Source organism: Bufo gargarizans, chromosome 2 (assembly GCF_014858855.1).
Source record: "Bufo gargarizans isolate SCDJY-AF-19 chromosome 2, ASM1485885v1, whole genome shotgun sequence".
Taxonomy (NCBI): Eukaryota; Metazoa; Chordata; class Amphibia; order Anura; family Bufonidae; genus Bufo; species Bufo gargarizans.
The window spans coordinates 61,574,196-61,595,613 of record NC_058081.1 but is presented as its reverse complement, the minus strand read 5'-3'; the positions used below and the strand labels follow the sequence as shown (position 1 = coordinate 61,595,613).

Here is a 21,418-nt window from a genome sequence, read left to right as displayed (position 1 = left end):
CGTTGGGACCGGCTGACTATCTTATGTATGGGGTTGAGCGTAATCTGTCAGGGGTAAGACGGATTGGCAAATTGAATTTGGTCCCCAATTCTTCTGTTTTCACTGGAGTTAAAGGGGTTACCCAGAAAAAAAAAGATATTTATGACTTATCCTCAGGATAGGTCATCAGTATCAGATCTGTGGGGGTGCGACACCGGGGACTCCCTCCAATCAACTCTTAGAAAAGGCCTTGACGTGGTCTAATTGCATCTCAGCTCCTTTCAAGTCAATGGAACTAGGCTGCAATACCATGCACTGCCACTATACAATGTACAGCGCCGTCCTTGAAACCTTGGAAGACTGCATCACCCACCAGAACTCCGGTGAGCGCAGCGGCTCGCTGAATTAGCTAATCGGTGGGGATGCTGGGACTTGTCCTCAGGATAGGTCATCATTATCACATGGGCGGGGGTCCAAGTCATCATCATCTTTTCCAGGATAACCCCTTTAAGCCACCACCAGAGGTGTCTGTAGGGAATTACTCCCCTCTCCTGTGTGAGAACATATGGACACTCTGTAGAACCTAGCATGAATGGGCTTCTGAGGGCAAATGTAAGGGCACCTAGATTCCATTGCTACCGCACAAAATACATATAATCGATTTTTTTTTCATTATTTTTTGCTATGCCAAAAATAAAAATCATACAGAATACTTTTACGCTGTTTAAGCACTGGGAAATAAAAAGATAAAAAGAAACAGAAGTGGTTATTTCTTCTAAATGACAATTGACTTGGCTCCTACAATCAGAAGCTTCAATAAAGAAGCTTTAGAAGGCAGTAAGTTGCTAGGTAACCATTATTAAATCGGAAAGACTTCTACGAGCTATTTAGCATTTTGATGGCACTTTTTTTTTGTTCTTTATCTTTAAGAGTTTCCAAAGTGACAGATGCAGCTTTCTTTTTTTTTCTGCTGGTTTATATGGTCATAAAACACTGCGTTGAGGGACAGACCCGAAGATGATTTGAATACAAGTGAATAACCCTGTTACACCCATAATGGGGCCATTACGGGAACGGCCCTAAATGAGGTCAGATGGGCTGTAGATGCCAGACAAGCCCATTTTTTTATTGTTTAAATGACATTAAATGCCACTCCTTTTGATAGGTTAGGTGGCCGATCACTTAAAGTTATTGGCAATTGCGGGTTTTCAGACCATCGAGGCAAGAGTCTTATTTAATCTGTTGTTGTTCTCCTTGTGACAGGAGAGACGGTGGGAAAATTAACTTAGGTGCTCAAATTCTTGCTCAAGGCAACTGATGTAAATGATGATGCTCAGGTGGCAAGACGGACACAGGAGAGGATTTAATTTCAGACCTGCTCTGGGCTACTTATATCAAAACAGGAGGACAACAATCAGCGAACAGCTCAATCATCGGAAAAGATGGTAGTCTTCAGGGGAAGTCTTGCAAAAAGAAATGCTGTTTTCTAATACAAACCTTGATTTTGAAAGAAGGGAAATTGGAATTAATACTGTCCCAATAGTGGATAAATACCACCACACAATACCCAAATGATACTATTATATAGTGCTGACAATAATATGCCACATAGGGAACACATAAAAGTGCCATAATATGTGGAGGAAAAAAAATCCTAAACAATGCCGGAGCGAGCCTAGGCCATTGGAGAAGCTCAAATTTCATTTTTGCCCATGGTTAAATCCCTGATGAAACATATAGATACAGGTGGACAATGCTCAGCAAAATCTTTGTAGACCTACAGAAGAAACTGAAGCTTCTGCGTACAGTGTGTAACCGATATGAGAAAAGTGGGACATCTCCACGTGCCTAAAGCCCAAAGTAGTGAACATATGATCTGAAGCCTTTGTTCCCACGCCATTTGATATCTTATTGTAAAACATTCTTTGGTTAAAGAATCGGTACCGTATATGACAGCTCATCCGTGCCGTCAGTTTCACACATACATCCTGAAGAATGGTCAGTCTCCATGTCTGTGTGTTTCCTTCCTGAGGTGCTAACAAAGAGGCTTCTCATATCAGGTGTCTGTGCAACCCTTACAAATCAGTGACAAGTCACTCAAAGACCTGGCAATTAACAAGCGAGAACACAATATATTTCGGTAGTAAGAAAAGAAAAGAAAAAAAATAATAATATAAATTAAAAAAAAAATATATATATATATATATATATATATATATATATATATATATATATATATATATAGATATATATATATAGATATATATATATAGATATATATATAGATCAAGCACATTAGATTCCTCAATCTCAAGAAGCCAATGTTTCAGTGCGTAAGCACACATCACCTAAAGTTAAAAGGGGTTGTTCCACAAAGAATAGTCAATATTCAAATTTTTTTTTTTATCCAGGTCCTGGATCTAGATACTTAATATTTTGTATAGACAATGAGTTATTCGATAAAATGCATCTGTATAGCAAAACCTGCAGTTTTTTTTTTTCTTGCTTATTTTTCTGTCCACTTCGCTGAGGCGGTCGCACATGCTCAGTTGCATTCTTTAACTGCTACTATTAGAAGCTGTGACAGTTACAGGTAGACAGCGGCAGCAAAAAAGGTCATACCCCCTGAGCTGTGATAGGAAGAGAGCTGCAGCAAAAAGGTCATGCCGCTTGAGCTGTGATAGGAAGAGAGCTGCAGCAGAAAAGGACATGCCACCTGACAAAGGACTCAACCGCTGAGCTGTCAGCTTGAAATAAAAGCTAGCAGAGTAATTGGAGCAATGAATGTGGAGATCTCTGGATCCATGTGAGGTAGAGGTCTGGTTCTAGGTTTGTTAGAAAGATTATCATGTACTATATGATGTCCGATTTTCCTTTTTTTTTTTTTTTACAATAATCATGAGATAACCCCTTTTATGGGGGCTGTGGACTACTTCAATTGAGGTCCACGTCTCCCAGTGTCTTGAGATAAACAAAATAAGAAGACTAAAATGCTGTCACTATGGACGTGGCCCATCGCTTAATAAACTTAGCAACGTCAACAACTGCATATTATACAGGACACTCAGTAATATAATAGTATGCAGTAACATCCCTAGCTCCCCCTAGTGGCCAGTGCAGACAGACAGAAATGCATCATTTAAAGCTACGGCCAAGGGAAATCTGTATCTGAAAAATGGAGCTTCGCCTGCTACTAGAGATGAATGAAGTTGACAAAAATAAAAATTAAATTCGGCTGCTTTGCTGAATTTTGCAAAGAAATATGCTTTGTGGCGATTGCGCTGACCCCTGACATTGAACCCCTCAGATGCCCCATTCATTGCTGATCGAGATAAAAAATGAAGGCTTTAAAGGGGTTAATCAGTTTGAAAAAAATATATATAATCTTATCCATTTGAGCGCAAAGAGGCTGCCGCGGCCATCTTGGTTGCAGATCCAGCGCGAAACCATACATCATACGTCACTGTGCACGAGATTCCACATGGGCTCTTCAATCAAGATGGCCGCAGCGGCCTCTTCGCGCTCAAATGGATGAGACGAGTATGATTTTTTTTTCTACCGCTATTTAAATGCAAATTGATTCGTTACCACTAATCACGAGGAAATTTGGCTTTGCGGCGAAACTAATTTTCCCTGGAATTTAGACGAAGTCCACTTTGGATACTTTGATTCGCTCAACACTACCTGCTACGTAGCTATACTATGGAACGAATCGGCACAGATTGTTGGACCTAAAACCGCTATGGCGGTATAAGGTGGAGAGTCACTGGAAAAGGCCAATTTGTCATACTCCGAAATAAATTTTAGTTATTGATCATTAAAAGCAAAAAAAAATATATATATAAGAAATCAGTGACTGGTGCAATGACACTTGTGGAGTTGCCATCATAATGAACATGACCATATATATATATATATATATATATATATATATATATATATATATCTGTACGTAAAGCTCTCATTAATAGCATTCCTGAACTGCAGTGCGCTTTACTTTGTGGGCAGCTAATCACTCAAGCTGATAAACAAGAGGACTTCTGTATCACTAAACATTATAATACTTCATTAACTTAGATTGCATATATAACGAGTCATCAACTCTTACCCTGTAAACCTCGGATAATGTTTAACCCTGTTCTGCTTCACAGAACAGGGTGAAGAGTCCACAGTCATACTGCAGGCTATAATGGAACAAACAAGTTCAAATGGACACCAAATAGTATCTGTTGCGTATATATATATATATATATATATATATATATATATATATATATATATATAAATATATAAAAAGAGGGCAGCACGCCAAGATAAAAAAGAAAAAAAACTTTTATTCACCCAAGTGGTACAGTGACGTTTCAGCTCAACAATAGAGCATTTCTCTATTGTTGAGCTGAAACGTTGCTGTACCACTTGGATGATTAAAAGTTCTCTCTTTTTTATCTTGGAGTGCTGCCCTCTTTTTGATTCTTATATTGTGGGTAATTGCTTATTCCCTTTGGGCTTTGCACCTATTTGCTATTGCTTTTGGGTCTGTGCTGCCAATTTTCTTTATACACACACACACACACACACACACAGTACATACCAAAAGTTTGGACAAAGAGTTTTCTTTATTTTCATGACTATGAAAATTGTAGATTCACACTGAAGGCATCAAAACTATAAATTAAAACATGTGGAATTATATACATAACAAAAAAGTGTGAAACAAAGTAGCCACCTTTTGCTTTGATTACTGCTTTGCACACTCTTGGCATTCTCTTGATGAGCTTCAAGAGGTAGTCACCTGAAATGGTTTTCACTTCACAGGTGTGCCCTGTCAGGTTTAATAAGTGGGATTTCATGCCTTATAAATGGGGTTGGGACCATCAGTTGCGTTGTGGAGAAGTCAGGTGGATACACAGCTGATAGTCCTACTGAATAGACTGTTAGAATTTGTGTTATGGCAAGAAAAAAGCAGCTAAGTAAAGAAAAACGAGTGGCCATCATTACTTTAAGAAATGAAGGTCAGTCAGTCCAACAAATTGGGAAAACTTTAAAAGTGTCTCCAAGTGCAGTCACAAAAAACATCAAAGTACTACAAAGAAACTGGCTCACATGCGGACCGCCCCAGCAAAGGAAGACCAAGAGTCACCTCTGCTGCGGAGGATAAGTTCATCCGAGTCACCAGCCTCAGAAATCGCAGGTTAACAGCAGCTCAGATTAGAGACTAGGTCAATGCCACACAGTTCTAGCAGCAGACACATCTCTAGAACAACTGTTAAGAGGAGACTGTGTGAATCAGGCCTTCATGGTAGAATATCTGCTAGGAAACCACTGCTAAGGACAGGCAACAAGCAGAAGAGACTTGTTTGGGCTAAAGAACATAAGGAATGGACATTAGACCAGTGGAAATCTGTCCTTTGGTCTGATGAGTCCAAATTTGAGATCTTTGGTTTCAACCACCGTGTCTTTGTGCGACGCAGAAAAGGTGAATGGATGGACTCTACATGCCTGGTTCCCACCGTGAAGCATGGAGGAGGAGGTGTGATGGTGTGGGGGTGCTTTGCTGGTCACACTGTTGGGGATTTATTCAAAATTGAAGGCATACTGAACCAGCATGGCTACCACAGCATCTTGCAGCGGCATGCTATTCCATCAGGTTTGCATTTAGTTGGACCATCATTTATTTTTCAACAGGACAATGACCCCAAACACACCTCCAGGCTGTGTAAGGGCTATTTGACCATGAAGGAGAGTGATGGGGTGCTGCGCCAGATGACCTCGCCTCCACAGTCACCGGACCTTAACCCAATCAAGGTGGTTTGGGGTGAGCTGGACCGCAGAGTGAAGGCAAAAGGGCCAACAAGTGCTAAGCATCTCTGGGAACTCCTTCAAGACTGTTGGAAGACCATTTCAGGTGACTACCTCTTGAAGCTCATCAAGAGAATGCCAAGAGTGTGCAAAGCAGTAATCAAAGCAAAAGGTGGCTACTTTGAAGAACCTAGAATATGACATATTTTCAGTTGTTTCACACTTTTTTGTTATGTATATAATTCCACATGTGTTAATTCATAGTTTTCTTTGTCCTGTTGACTCTCAAATACATCTCATCCAAACAGGAAGTTTCCTCGGCCTCTTCTATGATGTGCTGGTTTCTTAGGAGGTGGCAAATAAGATTTCCTTTCAAATTAAATCCTTGACGCCGCCTTCTGACTTTCACACAAACTGAGAGAAAACAAAATGAAATACTATAATCACGTTAACTTTCCAATTACATGTGCAAAGACAGCACATACAGTCTTGCCAGGAAATTTTCCATTTTTTTTTTTTTACAATCAAAGAGTCTTCCTTTGACAGCCTTTATGTTGATGCATAGAAAAATAAAATTTAGAAAAGATAAATCATTTCAAGAAATTTCCTGCACCAAAGAAATGACAAATTTCAAAAAGATTGCAAAAACAAATTAAAATAAAATTTTTAATAAAAACAAAAACCAAAAAAACGGGGGAACATTTATTAAGCGATATACGCCACAATAGTGGTGTATTAAAGTCACAGATTTTGTTGCACATCAGTTTTGCGTTAACATCTGCTACTTTTCCCCGCTCACACCAATTTTCCAAAGTGGCCAGGAAAGGGGGGCGTGGCATGGGCGGAAAAGCAGGCAGGCCGGCAGGTCCAGCTCATTTATCATTTTCCACGCTGGTTTTTGGCGTGGAAAATGGCTTAAGGCCCCTTTCACAAGAGCGAGTTTTCCCGCTCGGGTGCAATGCATGAAGTGAACGCACCTGCCTTGAATCCTGACCCAGTCTGTGCACCTGAGCGTTTAATTTATTTTTTTTTTCACACATCATTTCTGCGTTGTGTGAGAATCGCAGCAATAGGTCATCAGTATCTGACAGGTGGGGGTCTGACACCTGGGACCCCTGCCGATCAGCTGTTTGAGAAGGCACCGGCGCTCCTGCGAGCACCGTGACCTTATCCATAATTACCAAGCTCACCGCCGTACATTGTATTGGGGGGATGTGCTTGGTCTTTCACTGAGGATAGGTAATCAGTATTAAAGTCTTGGAAAACCCCTTTAAGTCTGTCTCATGGCCTGCCGGAGGAATGACCAAATTTATGTAAAGGCTTGCGCCTCTACATAACTTTGGCTCTTCCTTCAGCAGCAGAGAGGGCCTTGAGACCGGTGTGGAAAATGCTGGTCTTAATAAATGTCCCTCACTGTGTATATGCGGTGGGGAAGATAGAAACTGCAAAGGAAAACTGGCTTAGTTTCCCATAGCAACCAATCAGATTCCACCTTTCATTTTTCAGAGCTCCCCTAGAAAATGAAAGATGGAATCTGATTGGTTGCTATGGGCAACTAAGCCAGTTTGCCTTTACAGTTTTGTTTAAAGGGATATTACCATTTTGGACATTGGGGCTATTTTGCTTGGATATGCCCCCTGTGTCTGATAGGTGTGGGTCTCACCTCTGGGACTCGCACCTAAACTTAGAACAGTGCCAAAGGGCGCACTGCCCTCCATTTATTCTTACGGGAGTTCCAAAAATAGCCTAGCGGCCCGCTCAGCTATTTATAGAAGTCCCCATGTAATGAACGAGAAACACACCGCACAAGTGTGGCCACCACTCCATTAACTTCTATGGGGCTCAGTTATTTTCGGTCCTCCCATAGAAATGAATGGAGGGTGGCCACGCATGCAGCACGTATATACGTGTACGCACACATACGTATACATATGCTTGCCTGCAAAACAATTTTCTTTTACATGGGCTTCACAGAAATGAAGGAATGGGAGGGATGAAAAGGACTAGGAAAGTAAAAGCAGGGCCTATATATACACAGCACATGGAAGGAATCCTTATTAATACACACTGAGGGGAAACTGACGCAACATGTTTTGAAGAAGAAAAAAAAAGCTAAAAGTAAAAAAAAAAAAAAAAAAAGTTGAAAACATTGGTGCTTTCAAATGCAAATCAAGCAAAGCATGGGATGCAAACTTTAGCTAAGCTGATGCTGATGGAGATTTAGCCATAAAGGCCTTAAACAAAGCCTAACTAGGACAAAAGCTTAGTGAATGGTTCTAAGCAGCAGGCACTGGCTGGTTTCCATGGAAACGCCAATGGGGCCTAGTCAGATTTTTCCCTTCTACTTCCTGAAGCATACAAAAAAGGCCTGTGGGTACCCTAATCCCAAAACCTTAGCAGAGGAATGGGGGGTCAGAAGTTTCCCACATATTAGAGAAGGGATAAAGCAAAAGCACTCAGCCACGTAACACCTTTTTAATCCCCCTTTCAATGACAGGAAAGCTGTATGTTTATATGTTACTCATCACAAACACAGGGTTAAACCCGCAGCTAGGTCATGTGGAAAGACACATAAAATGTGATCAAGACATACAAGAGATGTTTCAAAATTTAGTAGAAAAAAAAATGCCTAAAAACTTTGGTAAAACTGGCAAGAATTACTATGGCACATCTTATATATGACGCAAAAAGATCTTTACAGAGCCAAACGCAAACAATTGTGGTACATGGTAAGTGTAAAAAAAATATATCCACCCCATAAAACGTACTTTATTGACAGTATTATTATTTTTTTAATATTGGTTTAATACTCATAGGAAATGCAAACTTAGGCCTTGGTACAAGGGGATATTACCGGTTCCGTATACTATCTGATCTCTAATACGGCACCCAATGTCTATAGGAGTATGCTGTAGCCCAACGAGCCTTCATTGAATGGTCCTTTTGTTTGCTATACTTCAACTTTCTTGCTTTCTTTTGTTGTGTACTACTGGACTATTGGATGATCATGGATGGAAACCTGCTCTGGGACCAATGTCATGGATGTCAGAGAGAGTGCTGGGCTAATCAAATTCTACACAATCAGGATAATAAAAATGACTGCACATAAACAGTATTGTAGGTCATCACCACTCGGCACCAATTATGACCCCACTATGCATTTGTGCTTAATTGGACATGCCTAATTAAAGTATCGATCCAGTCCATACCTAAAACATGAGTCATGCCTTGTAGCATACCTGGTGCCCTCCGTTCTAGTCCCTTTTGTATTCCCTTCAAGATGGCCACCACCATCTCAGGCTTCCCCATACAGAGCACTGTAGACAAGTTTAAGGCCTGCCAACAACTCCACTGAACTTGGAAGGAAATGTATAGAATTATGGCTCCCCACAACCCTTCCAACCCCTGGTTGAATCTGAGAGACATGTCTTTTTCCAACCACACTATCCAACTATAACACACCACCTTTGTCATCACAGCTGGTTCATCTGAGGGCAGTGTGTGGGTGCGTAAGGGGTGTGTGGATTTGTCTTAGTCTTCGGTTTAGGACCGGGTTTAGCTTTTTAAATATAGAAAAACAAAACTATCATACTAAAAATTTATAAAAATACAAATCTTAAAAATAATTAAAATAAGCAAAAAATGTATAAAAGCGCTCTGTAGTATGTGGAATATTCCCCCTAAAAAAACAGCAACTTGAATTTTCCAGTATAAATTATTGTAGGCAATGTTATATCCATTTGCAGACACTAAGGTTTACTGAAATGTGTCTACGGAGAGACAGTACAACGTATCTATAAAATTTGGCTGGCTAAGGCTTGTAAGTGCCAATTCCACAAATGATACTTCATTATTTATATGCATGCTGGGATAAATATCATTTAATTGCTAGTAACTAATTACATCTTGGAATCTCCCCAAAACTTGTTTCCCCCAAGAAAAAGTAGAAAAAAAATGTTTTCTAGTTAAACACTTAAATCCCTTATCCATCCTGACCCAGGAAATACCTCTAGGACAAGCAAACACCCTTTGTCTGCTAGGGGTTGGGGGGGGGGGGGGGGGGGAGGGGGGAGGCGATTCATTAATTCTGCACATACAAGCCCCAGTGCTTGACTACAAATGCATCTGTATAAGTGATTATACAAAACATGGATTATCTCTGTACTTAATTGGGTTAAACAAAAAAAACAGCACAAAAAAGATAGAGGAGTGCACTTACAGGTAATGAGCAACTTACAAAAACCAAGAGTTCATAGGGAATCCGGCATATACAGTCAACAGTACGTTAACATTATTACCCATGTATGAGCATTTCTGTATAATATATACATAGATATTTTGGGTGCTTAGACCAGGCATGTATAGATGCATGCAGATATAGCAGAGTTGAGTTTATGGGTGACTTCCATTTGATGGAAAAACTATTGAATCCCATACATATGAAAGTTAGGTCTCCTCCACAAAGAAGAAAACCACCTCATATTAGCCAAACAAGACAGTGGTACAAGTTAGTTTCCTACTGAAGGAACGATAATTTACATATTTTTCCTATGAGGCATTGCCTGGATCTCTTTAATGACACACATAAGGATGGGCCATCAACGTGTGATCGGTGGAGAATCTGGGAGGACAGCGGCATGAAGGGAAATCCAGAGAATGGTCATGTTCGGCACACACAAGCCGTTGTCCCTGGAGAGTGCCAGAAACCTTTCGTTATCTTGCCTGGTGGGTTATCAAGGTGTCTAATCCTCAGTGATCACAAAATGATGGCCTCTCCTACTTCAGGAGAAGTCCACTTAATGTTAACTGATCGCATGATTTGTGAGGAATCTACCCATATATTTGATTGTGGGCTACTAAACTTCTTGAGGTGTCTACTCTCCAAAACTACTCTTGTGTTACCATCATGAGTTGTAGGACAGATGGAAGTTTGTTCAATTCATTGTACGGTTTCCATAGATGCCATTCACATGGAGAGTGAACCCATGCACCACCTCCTTCTCTATTCATTCTCAGGATTAGTGTGGATCCCAGTGGCTGAACAAATTGTATGGCTTTTCTAATCAAAAGGTCATAAAATTTAATTCTCTGGATTATTATTGGCTAAATCATCTTTGCTGACTATCCTTTAGATAACCAAAAATCTTGAAACGAATCAGGAGATAATCTATATAAGAAAGTGCAGCATCTTCACCCAGACCTCCATTATTACACCATTCCACTTCCATCCTTATCTTTATTGGTTCCTTTTGTGCTTGACAAATACTGATAACATCCATTCCAAAAAGTAACGTTATCACTAATGTGCATCACATAGGAAGTGTCAATGCTGCAGACATGATAAACCTGTTTGCACTCTTCCACTTGGGTTCCTATGTTCTCAGGAATAAAAGTCAAACAACATTTGGCGGGGTGAATTAGCACAGACAAGTCAAGAAACTTTGGAACTCCATTGCTTAAGTTAGTCATTAGGTGATAAGTAATATTCAAAAGTTAGTTAACTTATGTAATCATTTAATTGTTGCAAAGTATATGTAAATGACACAGGGTCTGGCGAGTTGGGAAAACCTTAGAAACCACCACCTCTGATCCAAGAACAAGGTAATGTCTCAATGTAAGGTGACCATACCCATCAGAAAATGCCATCCATGTTATGTGGATTGGGGTGTCCTGGCTTTCCTTCGACAGCAGCTAATGGGGAAGAGAAGGATCGGGCTTTTGATTTTCATCTTGCGCAATCCTTATATTCTCAGGGGAGATCAGCAGTCATCATGGGTCTGGCAGTAGCTGACTCTCTTGTCCCCGTTAAGAACACATACATGCCCCATTAAGCTCAGCATGCATTATTTAGGGAAGGTGGCTGGAAGGAATAGCCGTCAGCCAAACAAGATGGAACATCCTCAAAACACCCAGTGTGTAAGCAGACTATTGGGTGCAACTGGGTTGTCCGCTTGCGACAATGCAAAATTGAGATCAAGATAGTATTAATAATATGAACTGTCTTCTACCTGAATTTTGTAACAATTTGAATTGCATCTGACTTTTTGGCGATTCGATTTTTTTATATATATATATATATATATATATATATATATATATATATATATATATATATATATATATATATATATATATATTACAGTACAGACCAAAAGTTTGGCCACACCTTCTCATTCAAAGAGTTTTCTTTATTTTCATGACTATGAAAATTGTAGATTCACACTGAAGGCATCAAAACTATGAATTAACACATGTGGAATTATATACATAACAAAAAAGTGTGAAACAACTGAAAATATGTCATATTCTAGGTTCTTCAAAGTAGCCACCTTTTGCTTTGATTACTGCTTTGCACACTCTTGGCATTCTCTTGATGAGCTTCAAGAGGTAGTCACCTGAAATGGTTTTCCCTTTACAGGTGTGCCCTGTCAGGTTTAATAAGTGCGATTTCTTGCCTTATAAATGGGGTTGGGACCATCAGTTGCGTTGTGGAGAAGTCAGGTGGATACACAGCTGATAGTCTCTGGGACCTCCTTCAAGACTGTTGGAAGACCATTTCAGGTGACTACCTCTTGAAGCTCATCAAGAGAATGCCAAGAGTGTGCAAAGCAGTAATCAAAGCAAAAGGTGGCTACTTTGAAGAATCTAGAATATGACATATTTTCAGTTGTTTCACACTTTTTTGTTATGTATATAATTCCACATGTGTTAATTCATAGTTTTGATGCCTTCAGTGTGAAACTACAATTTTCATAGTCATGAAAATAAAGAAAACTCTTTGAATGAGAAGGTGTGTCCAAACTTTTGGTCTGTACTGTATATATAAAGAAAGTCCTAGGAGATTTCAGGCCAACTGGGGCACTTTCGATTCAGGCCTGAATTAAATCGGTCAACTTATAAAAATGTTGACCGACTTGCTCATCTCTAATAGTAACGCTATATTATGGAATAGCTTTTTTAGCAAATCCTAATATATTCATGTGGGTTCAGTCTACGAGCAGAGATGGCGTGGAATCGTGGGAAAATTCTAAATAAGTTCATAGTGCAAAGCAATACATAAAATGGAAGAGGATGCTCAGTGATTATAACCATGCAAAGCTACTAAACTTCTCTATGGTCAGGAAATAATTGTCTCAGGAAAGGTCAGAAAGGTGCTGCACGGCTCAGCGATTTATATTTTCAACTCTGGTGAGTAAAGATTTTATTCCTCAGAAGAGGGATTAATTCCTGAAGGAGGGAAGAAAAAAACATACAACATAGGACCCCAGCTGTTCCAGTTGGCCTCTGACCCCCTCCTTCACGAAAGTGTGATTTTTTTTCCCCCTCACCCCTCTTGAGAAGCTTTCGCTCCCCCTCCCCCCCCCCCCTTTCCTCACAAGCCCAGACACAAAAGCTTCCTCAGTGCCTCTTGTTGAGGCAGCACAAAAATGTTTCTGGCCCCTTTGGCTAATGAAGTGTGTGGGTCAAAATGACTGTTTATATATGTTAATCTACTTCCTCTCTGTGCTGGAGACAGGCCTCTCATTCTAAACACAGGCTGAGGCAAGAGCCATTATAAATCACTCACACGCATGTGATAGGGTAAGTATTACCCCTATAGTAGGCCCTTTTTTTAATATCCATAAATCTGCAGATTCTGGTCAATAAGAAGATCATTTAGTCATCACAGCAAAAATGTAAATCTAATTTTTTCACAAACCATGAAGCATGATGATTTTTGCTATGAACTGGGCAAGGTTAGGTTTACATATGCAATTAAACTAATCCGGTAGTCCGACACAGAACAAACTACCGTATCCGGCATAGCTGCACGCAGCGGTATTTGTCTGGACGAAAACAGTCATATCCCATTATAGTCAATGGGGATCCCGGTCGTGGGCAGCAGATGCCTGGAATAGACTACCACAGGGATGCTCAACCTGCGGTTCTACAGCTGTTATAAAACTAAGACTCCCATCATGCCCTTCTGTAGGCTGATAGCTGTAGGCTGTCCAGGCATGCTGGAAGATGTAGTTTTGCAACAGCTGGAGGGCTGCAGGTTGGGCATCCCTGGAGTACCAGATTAGTTTACTGGGGGTAGGGCTGTTGGATGTGGAAGAGAGAGAAGGATTGGGCAGTCGGATTTCAACTCCCCCAGTCTTTTTGTTCTCGGGGAGAAAAGACGCTGCCAGATACCACTCTCCTCTACCCGTTCAGGAAACATACAGGCTTGGCCAAGATAATCATGAATGAAGGGGTTCTGAGTGATAGTGGTTGGGTTGACAGCTCTCACATGTGTATAGCCAACATGCCACCACATGACTGGCCATAGGACATATTCAATAGCTATTGGCTTAGAGCTATTACTTCTCACCTCTTTGTATGCATACGATTCAGTGTGCAGTTGACGAAGCTACTACCAGATACCTTATTGCCCTTGAGAACAAGGGTCAGACCTATTCTGATTTAGGCTAGTCTCACACCAGTGGTGATGATCCAGCAGGCTGCTCTAGCAGGGGACCGCCTGCCGGATCTCTGTGCATTCCGGCATTGTCAGAAGTTTGTATGGCTCTGTCGAGCCCACAGCGCTTTTATTCTGGCTGATTCGCTGCATATTTGCTGGAATGCAGCAAGATCTTCACCAGTACCCATTATAGTTAAGGGAAACAGCCTGCTGGATCTTCACCGCTAGTGTCAAACTAGCCAATCGGCACAACCCTATAACATAAGAAATCAGCAGGTTCAGGTGACTTTGCTCACATGTTTATGGGAGCCTTAAGATACAATCACTGATCAATCTCTGGTTTGATCTGTGACCTGGGCAGACTTAGCTGGGCCTAGGACACAAATGACGTCACAAATCTTGTCAGCAACTGTATCCAACAATGGCTGAAACTAGTCTAACTCTACAACATAATAGACGGAACTATATAGTTCCGGCTCTGGTGCTACTCCTTCAGCTAATCGGTGGGGGTGTAGGTTGTTGAACCCCTCCGATGAGATATTGATGGCCTATCCTGAGGATAGTCCATCACTATAACAAAACTTGGACAACCTCTTATTTAACTGATGCTTCATACAACCAAGTTATCATACATCTGTCATGAAAGGAAAGGCTACATACGTCACCTATATTCATCCCATGAACAAAGTTGGAACAGAGCAAGACTTACTCAAGGCTACTCAATACATCTCATTTAATTTGCAACATGGCCGAACATCAGTATTATACAATTAGTGTATGGGACAGTTAGCCAGAAATGTTAAAGTGTTCTACATACAAGTCAATCTTTACACTGTAGCTAATGATTGCCAAACAGCCAACTTCTTATTAGGAATCATGAACTTCTTGGTTTAGAGGTGCAAATCTTTAACCAGGAACATCTCCTGTGCCAGATACAGAGTGCTAAGTGACCTGGACAAAAGAGGGTTGGTGGGAAGGTAACCCCAGGTGGACTTCAAATTGTGGTGAATAACTGAAGATTTATCAAGCAGAACTAACTGGCATGATACATTTTTGTGAGACACTGTATGGCTTATGGGGAACAGTATTTAACACTGAAGCTCTGTAGGTGAAGTGAGTTATGGTCAGGAATTCTAGAAGAGATAAACCAGATGTTCCCAGTCAAAAGGAAGAAGTATATGCAAGAACATGTTTTAGAAGAGAGTATTGGGAATGGTCTCTACTGCTCAGAAATGCTTATCATGTAATGAAAAAACTACAGAAGGATCACACAAGTCCATGGGAATCCAAGGTGACTATAGAGAATGGGTGCGCCTTCTGGTGCTGGTTCTAGCTACACCAACCCCTTGGGCGCATAATTTGCTCCTCTTGTTTTCTATTTTATTATGCTCCTTTCACATTGAATTCTGCAAAGTACATCCAAGATTTATACTTTGTCAACGGAAATTTCAAATGTGTAGGTTTTTCTTAGTTTAACATATGGAAAGGGGGCCACTGAAACATTTACTGAATAAACAGTGAAACGATCTACCTCAGCTTGCCTCTAGAGTCCGTGTTAAGAGGTAGTCCTGCAGAGACCAACACTGACCATGGGGATGAGTCAAGATCTACATGGTCCTTTAATAGCCATTTCTCCCACATGGCCTCTCTCTAGGGCAGGCGTGTCCAAACTGCCTCCAGCTGTTGCAAAACTACAACTCCCAGCATGCCTGGATAGCTTACAGCTATTAGGGCATGCTGGGAGTTGTAGTTTTGCAACAGCTGGAGGGCCGCCGTTTGGACATGCCTGCTCTAGGGTATTTGCAAACCTTCCCCCCCCATGGCTTCTACAGTATTTAAAACCCTTGATCTGCTCAATGTGCCCCTAAAAGCTAATAGATTTCCCTGCGCCCATAGAAGGTACTTTTACATTATATACATTCTTGTGCTAGCCTTTAATTTCACAAGTGTTGGTGTACAGAGGAGATGTTTCAATGTAAACTGTAATTTTTATCCACCCACATCAGATATCTATCCTATCTATTTCAGTGTATAGAAGGATCAGTAACACAGGGCTGCATTCTGGAAGCTTCACAAGAGACTGCCAGAGAGGTATGCAAGTGTTTACCTAGAAGATGAGTGCAGATACCCTGGGGCTATGGAAAGGAAGACAAGTTCTTCGTTGGGACAAAGGCAAAACAGGAAGTCTGTGCTGGATTATCTGAGCCCCAAGGCTGGAAACCTGCTTTGCTCTATATGGTTTGGCAGCCATCAGGGATAGAATTTCCTTCATCGCCATTGACAAACATAGGTGAGTGGAATGCATAAAGAAGGTGCATAATGATCCACCCATTATCATCCAACCATGAATGATTTATGACCTTAGCACGTTTAATATTAACTACAATCTTTAAGCTTCAATTGGTCGATTAATGTCACAGATGCCAACGTTCAGCCAAAATTCTCAGTTCCTATCACATCTATCTAAGAGAAAGGGCATTATAAAGGCGCCCATACAACATACATAGCTTTCACCAAGCATGCATATCTTTTCAAAGGAGAGAGGAGAGTAAAGGCTGTATTACACCAACAGATTATCTGACCAATTTCTGTCCAATCAGACCAATAGTTGGTGTGCATAACAAAAGATCTGTGTGTGTAAACGGCCACCTGACTAATGGTTGGTCAGAAAATCAGTCAGATAATCTGTTGGTGTAAAACAGTACTTAGATACTGTCAAGACATGTCCAATGGTGGCTTATCTCCCATGAAAACAAAGGATTGGGAACAAAATAATTCATGCCCCATCCTTCTTCCCCCCCCTCAAATGTAATTAGTCAGGGATACAGGCAAAATGATTTCAGACATCCAGTTGCAATTAATCATTTTTTTTTATTACTCCAGTGCATTACAGTAACAATATTTCGGGCCATAACATGATCTTGCCCTTTGCCAAGCCAATTTGTTGAACCCTGCTTAGGTGCAAACACAAATTAGCAGCCGATCCTAAGCAAGGTGCAAACACAAATTGGCTTGGCAAAGGGCCGGATCATGTCATGGCCTGAAACCTTGATACTGTAATGCACTTTTCAGCTAGAGTATATTACTTGCAATTGGAGTGCTGTCTGAAGTTGTTTGTCTGTATTTAAGTTACAAGGTCCTTAGGTGGAGTAGGACCGGAACAGGACGAGCACCCTAAAAAAGCCCCGAATTGGATGAGTGCTGATATATTTATTGAAATGTTTGCCCCAGTCATTAGTCAGGGGAGAATCAGGACAGCCCCATACACATCAAAATAGTTGGCTGGTCCTGCTGAAATTGTCAGGTCTGGCCGACTTATGAATGGACATCTTCAGACTATCTAGTAGAATGAAGATTCTGCTCAGTTGAATGTATTTAAAAAAAAATATATAATCAGGGGACTTCAATGATAATCTATGACTACTTGCTACCCATTTTGAATGACAATAAAACATAGCAAAACAGCAACAATGACTTACCTTGGTCTGACAAGGTGGAAGGGGGCCGGGCAGCTGAGAGAGCAGCGCCGAGTAGGACACCCCAGAGAAGCAATGACCTTCCAGAGAACATCCCCACTCGGCTAGTGCAGGCCAACGGAATCCATGAGGCCTCCAGTGTCAAGAGGAGACGAGCCTCACGCTGTTCCTGAATAAAAAAATAAAAATAAAAAAAGAGACACAAACATGTTATAGACCAAGCATTCACAAGCCTACTATTTAATAAACCCAACAAAACAAAGTCAATGGGACATGCACAATTTGTAGCAGATGTGGCCTGCTCATACGAATAACCACATAGAAGGCCATCCACTTTCTACCATCTAACTGTATAATACTCTAAACTCTGGTTTACAATTCAGAAATATGGGCAATTTTCAGTAAAATCAGCTTTTATATTGGCTCATGATCAATAGACAGCAGTGGACCTTTATTCCACCTCTATAGATCATATTAGAAGCAGGAAGGTAGAGAACATGAATAACGTTTCTCGAGTCTATGTGAGGTGGAGCAAGAACAGACAGGAAACATATTAGGCTAATAATGTGTTTTAAACAAAAGAATGGAACTGTGATTATGTCTCGGCCAAGATTTAGATTTTTTTCTGAATGCCACACCACACCAGCACTGCAACATGGTCAAAGTCCGACATTCTACTTACAGTAGATGCAACAACTGACTGAGGTAAATCTGAAGCATATACAAAAATAGTCAACAAATTTGACCGGGTTACTTGTAGATACATACACCAAAGATATAACTGGGATCAGCTGACCATCTATTGTATATAGAATATAATATATATTGTATTCAGATATATTGGGCAGACTAGATGGGCCAAATGGTTCTTATCTGCCAACACATTCTATGTTTCTATGTTTCTATGTATAGCAGCAGACAATTCATATAGACTGAAAGAGATACTTTTGTCTGTCATTTCTTTTCTGGATAGAATGGTTTTGAAGTCACTTTGTATGTCCCATTTCCAGTCCTGGCTCTTTAACGTTCTCCTTTGTTTGGACTTATAGCAGACACTCAACTCTCGAAGGCTGAGTTCACACGGGCGAGATTTCCGCGCGGGTGCAATGCGGGAGGTGAACGCATTGCACCCGCACTGAATCTGGACCCATTCATTTCTATGGGGCTGTGCACATGAGCGGCGATTTTCACGCATCACTTATGCGTTGCGTGAAAATCGCAGCATGCTCTATATTGTGCGTTTATCACGCAACGCAGGCCCCATAGAAGTTAATGGGACTGAGTGAAAATCGCAAGCATCCGCAAGCGATTGCGGATGCGGTGCGATTTTCACGCATGGTTGCTAGGTGACAGTCTATTCACTGTATTATGGACCATGTGATCTGACGTCACCACAGGTCCTTTAGCCGGTAGTTCATCATTAAAGAAGTAAAAAAAGAGACCGGGAACTACGCGATCAAGAGGAGAAGGTGAATTAATGTTTTAATTTTTTTTAACCCTCAATTGACCACCTACTAAGCATTCTGTATTCAGAATGCTATTATTTTCCCTTATAACCATGTTATAAGGGAAAATAATAACATCTACACAACACCGAACCCAAACCTGAACTTCTGTGAAGAAGTTCGGGTCTGGGTACCACAGTCGGTTTTTTATCACGCGCGTGCACATTGCACCCGCGCGATAAAAACGTAACATCGGAACGCAATCGCAGTCAAAACTGACTGCAATTGCGTAGCTAATCACGCGGGTTTGCCACAATACACCGGGACGCATCCGGAAAAAAAAAAACAGGGCACTCTGGTAATTGTTCTAGAATGTACATCAAACTTAGGCAACAATACTTGAAATACTGTACAGGAACAAGGTGGGCTGCTGGAGTCCATACCCACAGATCTTTTTATACCTATTACCCATTTACTGCTATAATCAAGATAAGTTGCTTTGAAACAAATACTTCAGGACAAACAATCTGAAGCTCAAAACTGCCACCAGAAGGTAAAAAAATGTGAATGAAAGAATGAAAGAAATGAGGGCTTCAATAAACAGTATAAAATACCACTGTCCAGTAAGCAGCTGCATTATATTTTAGATGGCCTTTACAAATTGAGGTCTAAAGAGAAAACACATTAAATGCTATAAAAGAAAAGACTTCCTTTCTACTATGACCTCCACAGCCTGACCTCAAGTCACCTTTCTGTCTAACTATCCTTTCTCGAATGCTCTGATGATCTCCGACAGCAAGTAGAGCAGCATATAGAGGAAATGAAGGAAGTTCTACACGGTACAAAACAATTGTCTCACCGGATATGAATTACTGCGAGATTATACATTGGGGAATAAAATTAAATAAAATAAAAAAAGTTACCAGAATAATTCTTAGAATTTAACAGTCTAATAAAATGCATGGCCAGATAGGACCTCATGCACATGGTCATGTTACAGCTCTGTTGTATAGAGCCATAATGGGGACAACTAGAGGTCTAGGAGTCCATAGTCAACCATAAAGTAGACCAAATAATGTGAATTTTGGGAGGCAGTTAGTTTACTCCTGAAACCAGTTGACTTTTCTCTTAGTTGCTCGGACAAGGAGAACATTTATAGGCAAAAAAAGGAAAAATGAGAGAAAAAGTATAGGCACCAGTCTACTGGGATTAATTCAGCTTTGATCGACCAGTGCATGTAATAGTGTGGCCAAAAATTAACTTAAAATGAGTTAAAAAAATATATATTGTGCAGTTTTCAAACCAGCTCCTGGATCTGAATACTTTTGCAATTGCTAGCGATGAGCGGCATAGGCAATATTCGAATTTGCGATATTTCGCTAATTTTTGGCCGAATATTCGCCATAAATTCGAGATCTCCAGTTATTGTTTACTTGATTGCGAAAATTGGCAATGTAATATATTTGCGATAAATTTGCGATTAGAATATTTAACACTATTTGCGAATACGAATATATAGCGCTATATTCTAAATATTCACGAATTCTAGAAGTGACGATATTCGCGATAAAAATTCGTGATTCTAATATTCGCGCTCAAAACTAGTAATTGCATGTAATTAAACATTTAGTCTAGCCACTGAGTTATTCAATAAAATGTATCTGTATAGGGCCACCTGCTGTTTGTTCTTTTTCTTATTTTTCTGGATACCTAGCTGTGGTGGATACAAACACTTCATCCTTAACTGAGCTATGATTGGGAGAGATCTGCAGCAGAAAGGACATGCTCCCTGACCTTCAGCTGAGAGAACACTCGCCCTGAGCTGCCAGCTTGATATATATTAGGCAGAGCAATCAGAACAATGAATAGGGGGAGATCTCTGGATCCCTGTTAGGTAAAAGGCTGGTTCTAGGTTTGTACTATATGAGGTCTGATTTTTATTTTTTACATTAAATCGTGGAATAATCCCTTTAACACATCAAACCTGACCAACTATGTTAATCTACCATGTTGATCAAGAAGTAGACCAATTAAAAACCTTGCAGGTGTCTAAACTTCTTCTCACGGACATGGACAATTCACCGTATCTCCATACACAGCAATTAGATTGAAACGTCCATCAATCACCAATACAGCTCACATCCTATTTGGACATGTGGTGCAGCTGCACAGATGGTCATGTGGTAAATAGGAGGTGAAAGGGCTTTAGGGCATATTTTATTTTAACGATATTAAAAGATCTGACAGAACTAATGTACAGATGGAATTTGTAAAGT

At 40.5% G+C, this 21,418-nt stretch overlaps 1 protein-coding gene across 5 annotated transcripts in view; it reads right to left on the bottom strand.

Moving 5' to 3' along the window:
* Nucleotides 1–21,418, bottom strand: part of FGFR1 (fibroblast growth factor receptor 1) — an 82,307-nt gene that overhangs the window by 49,736 nt on the left and 11,153 nt on the right. For all 5 annotated transcript variants that reach the window (XM_044279029.1, XM_044279028.1, XM_044279031.1 and 2 more), the window contains exon 2: nucleotides 17,701–17,866. In XM_044279029.1, the coding sequence (XP_044134964.1) occupies nucleotides 17,701–17,791 (91 nt within the window). In that variant the 5' untranslated portion in view covers nucleotides 17,792–17,866. The remainder of the gene's footprint in view (nucleotides 1–17,700; nucleotides 17,867–21,418) is intronic.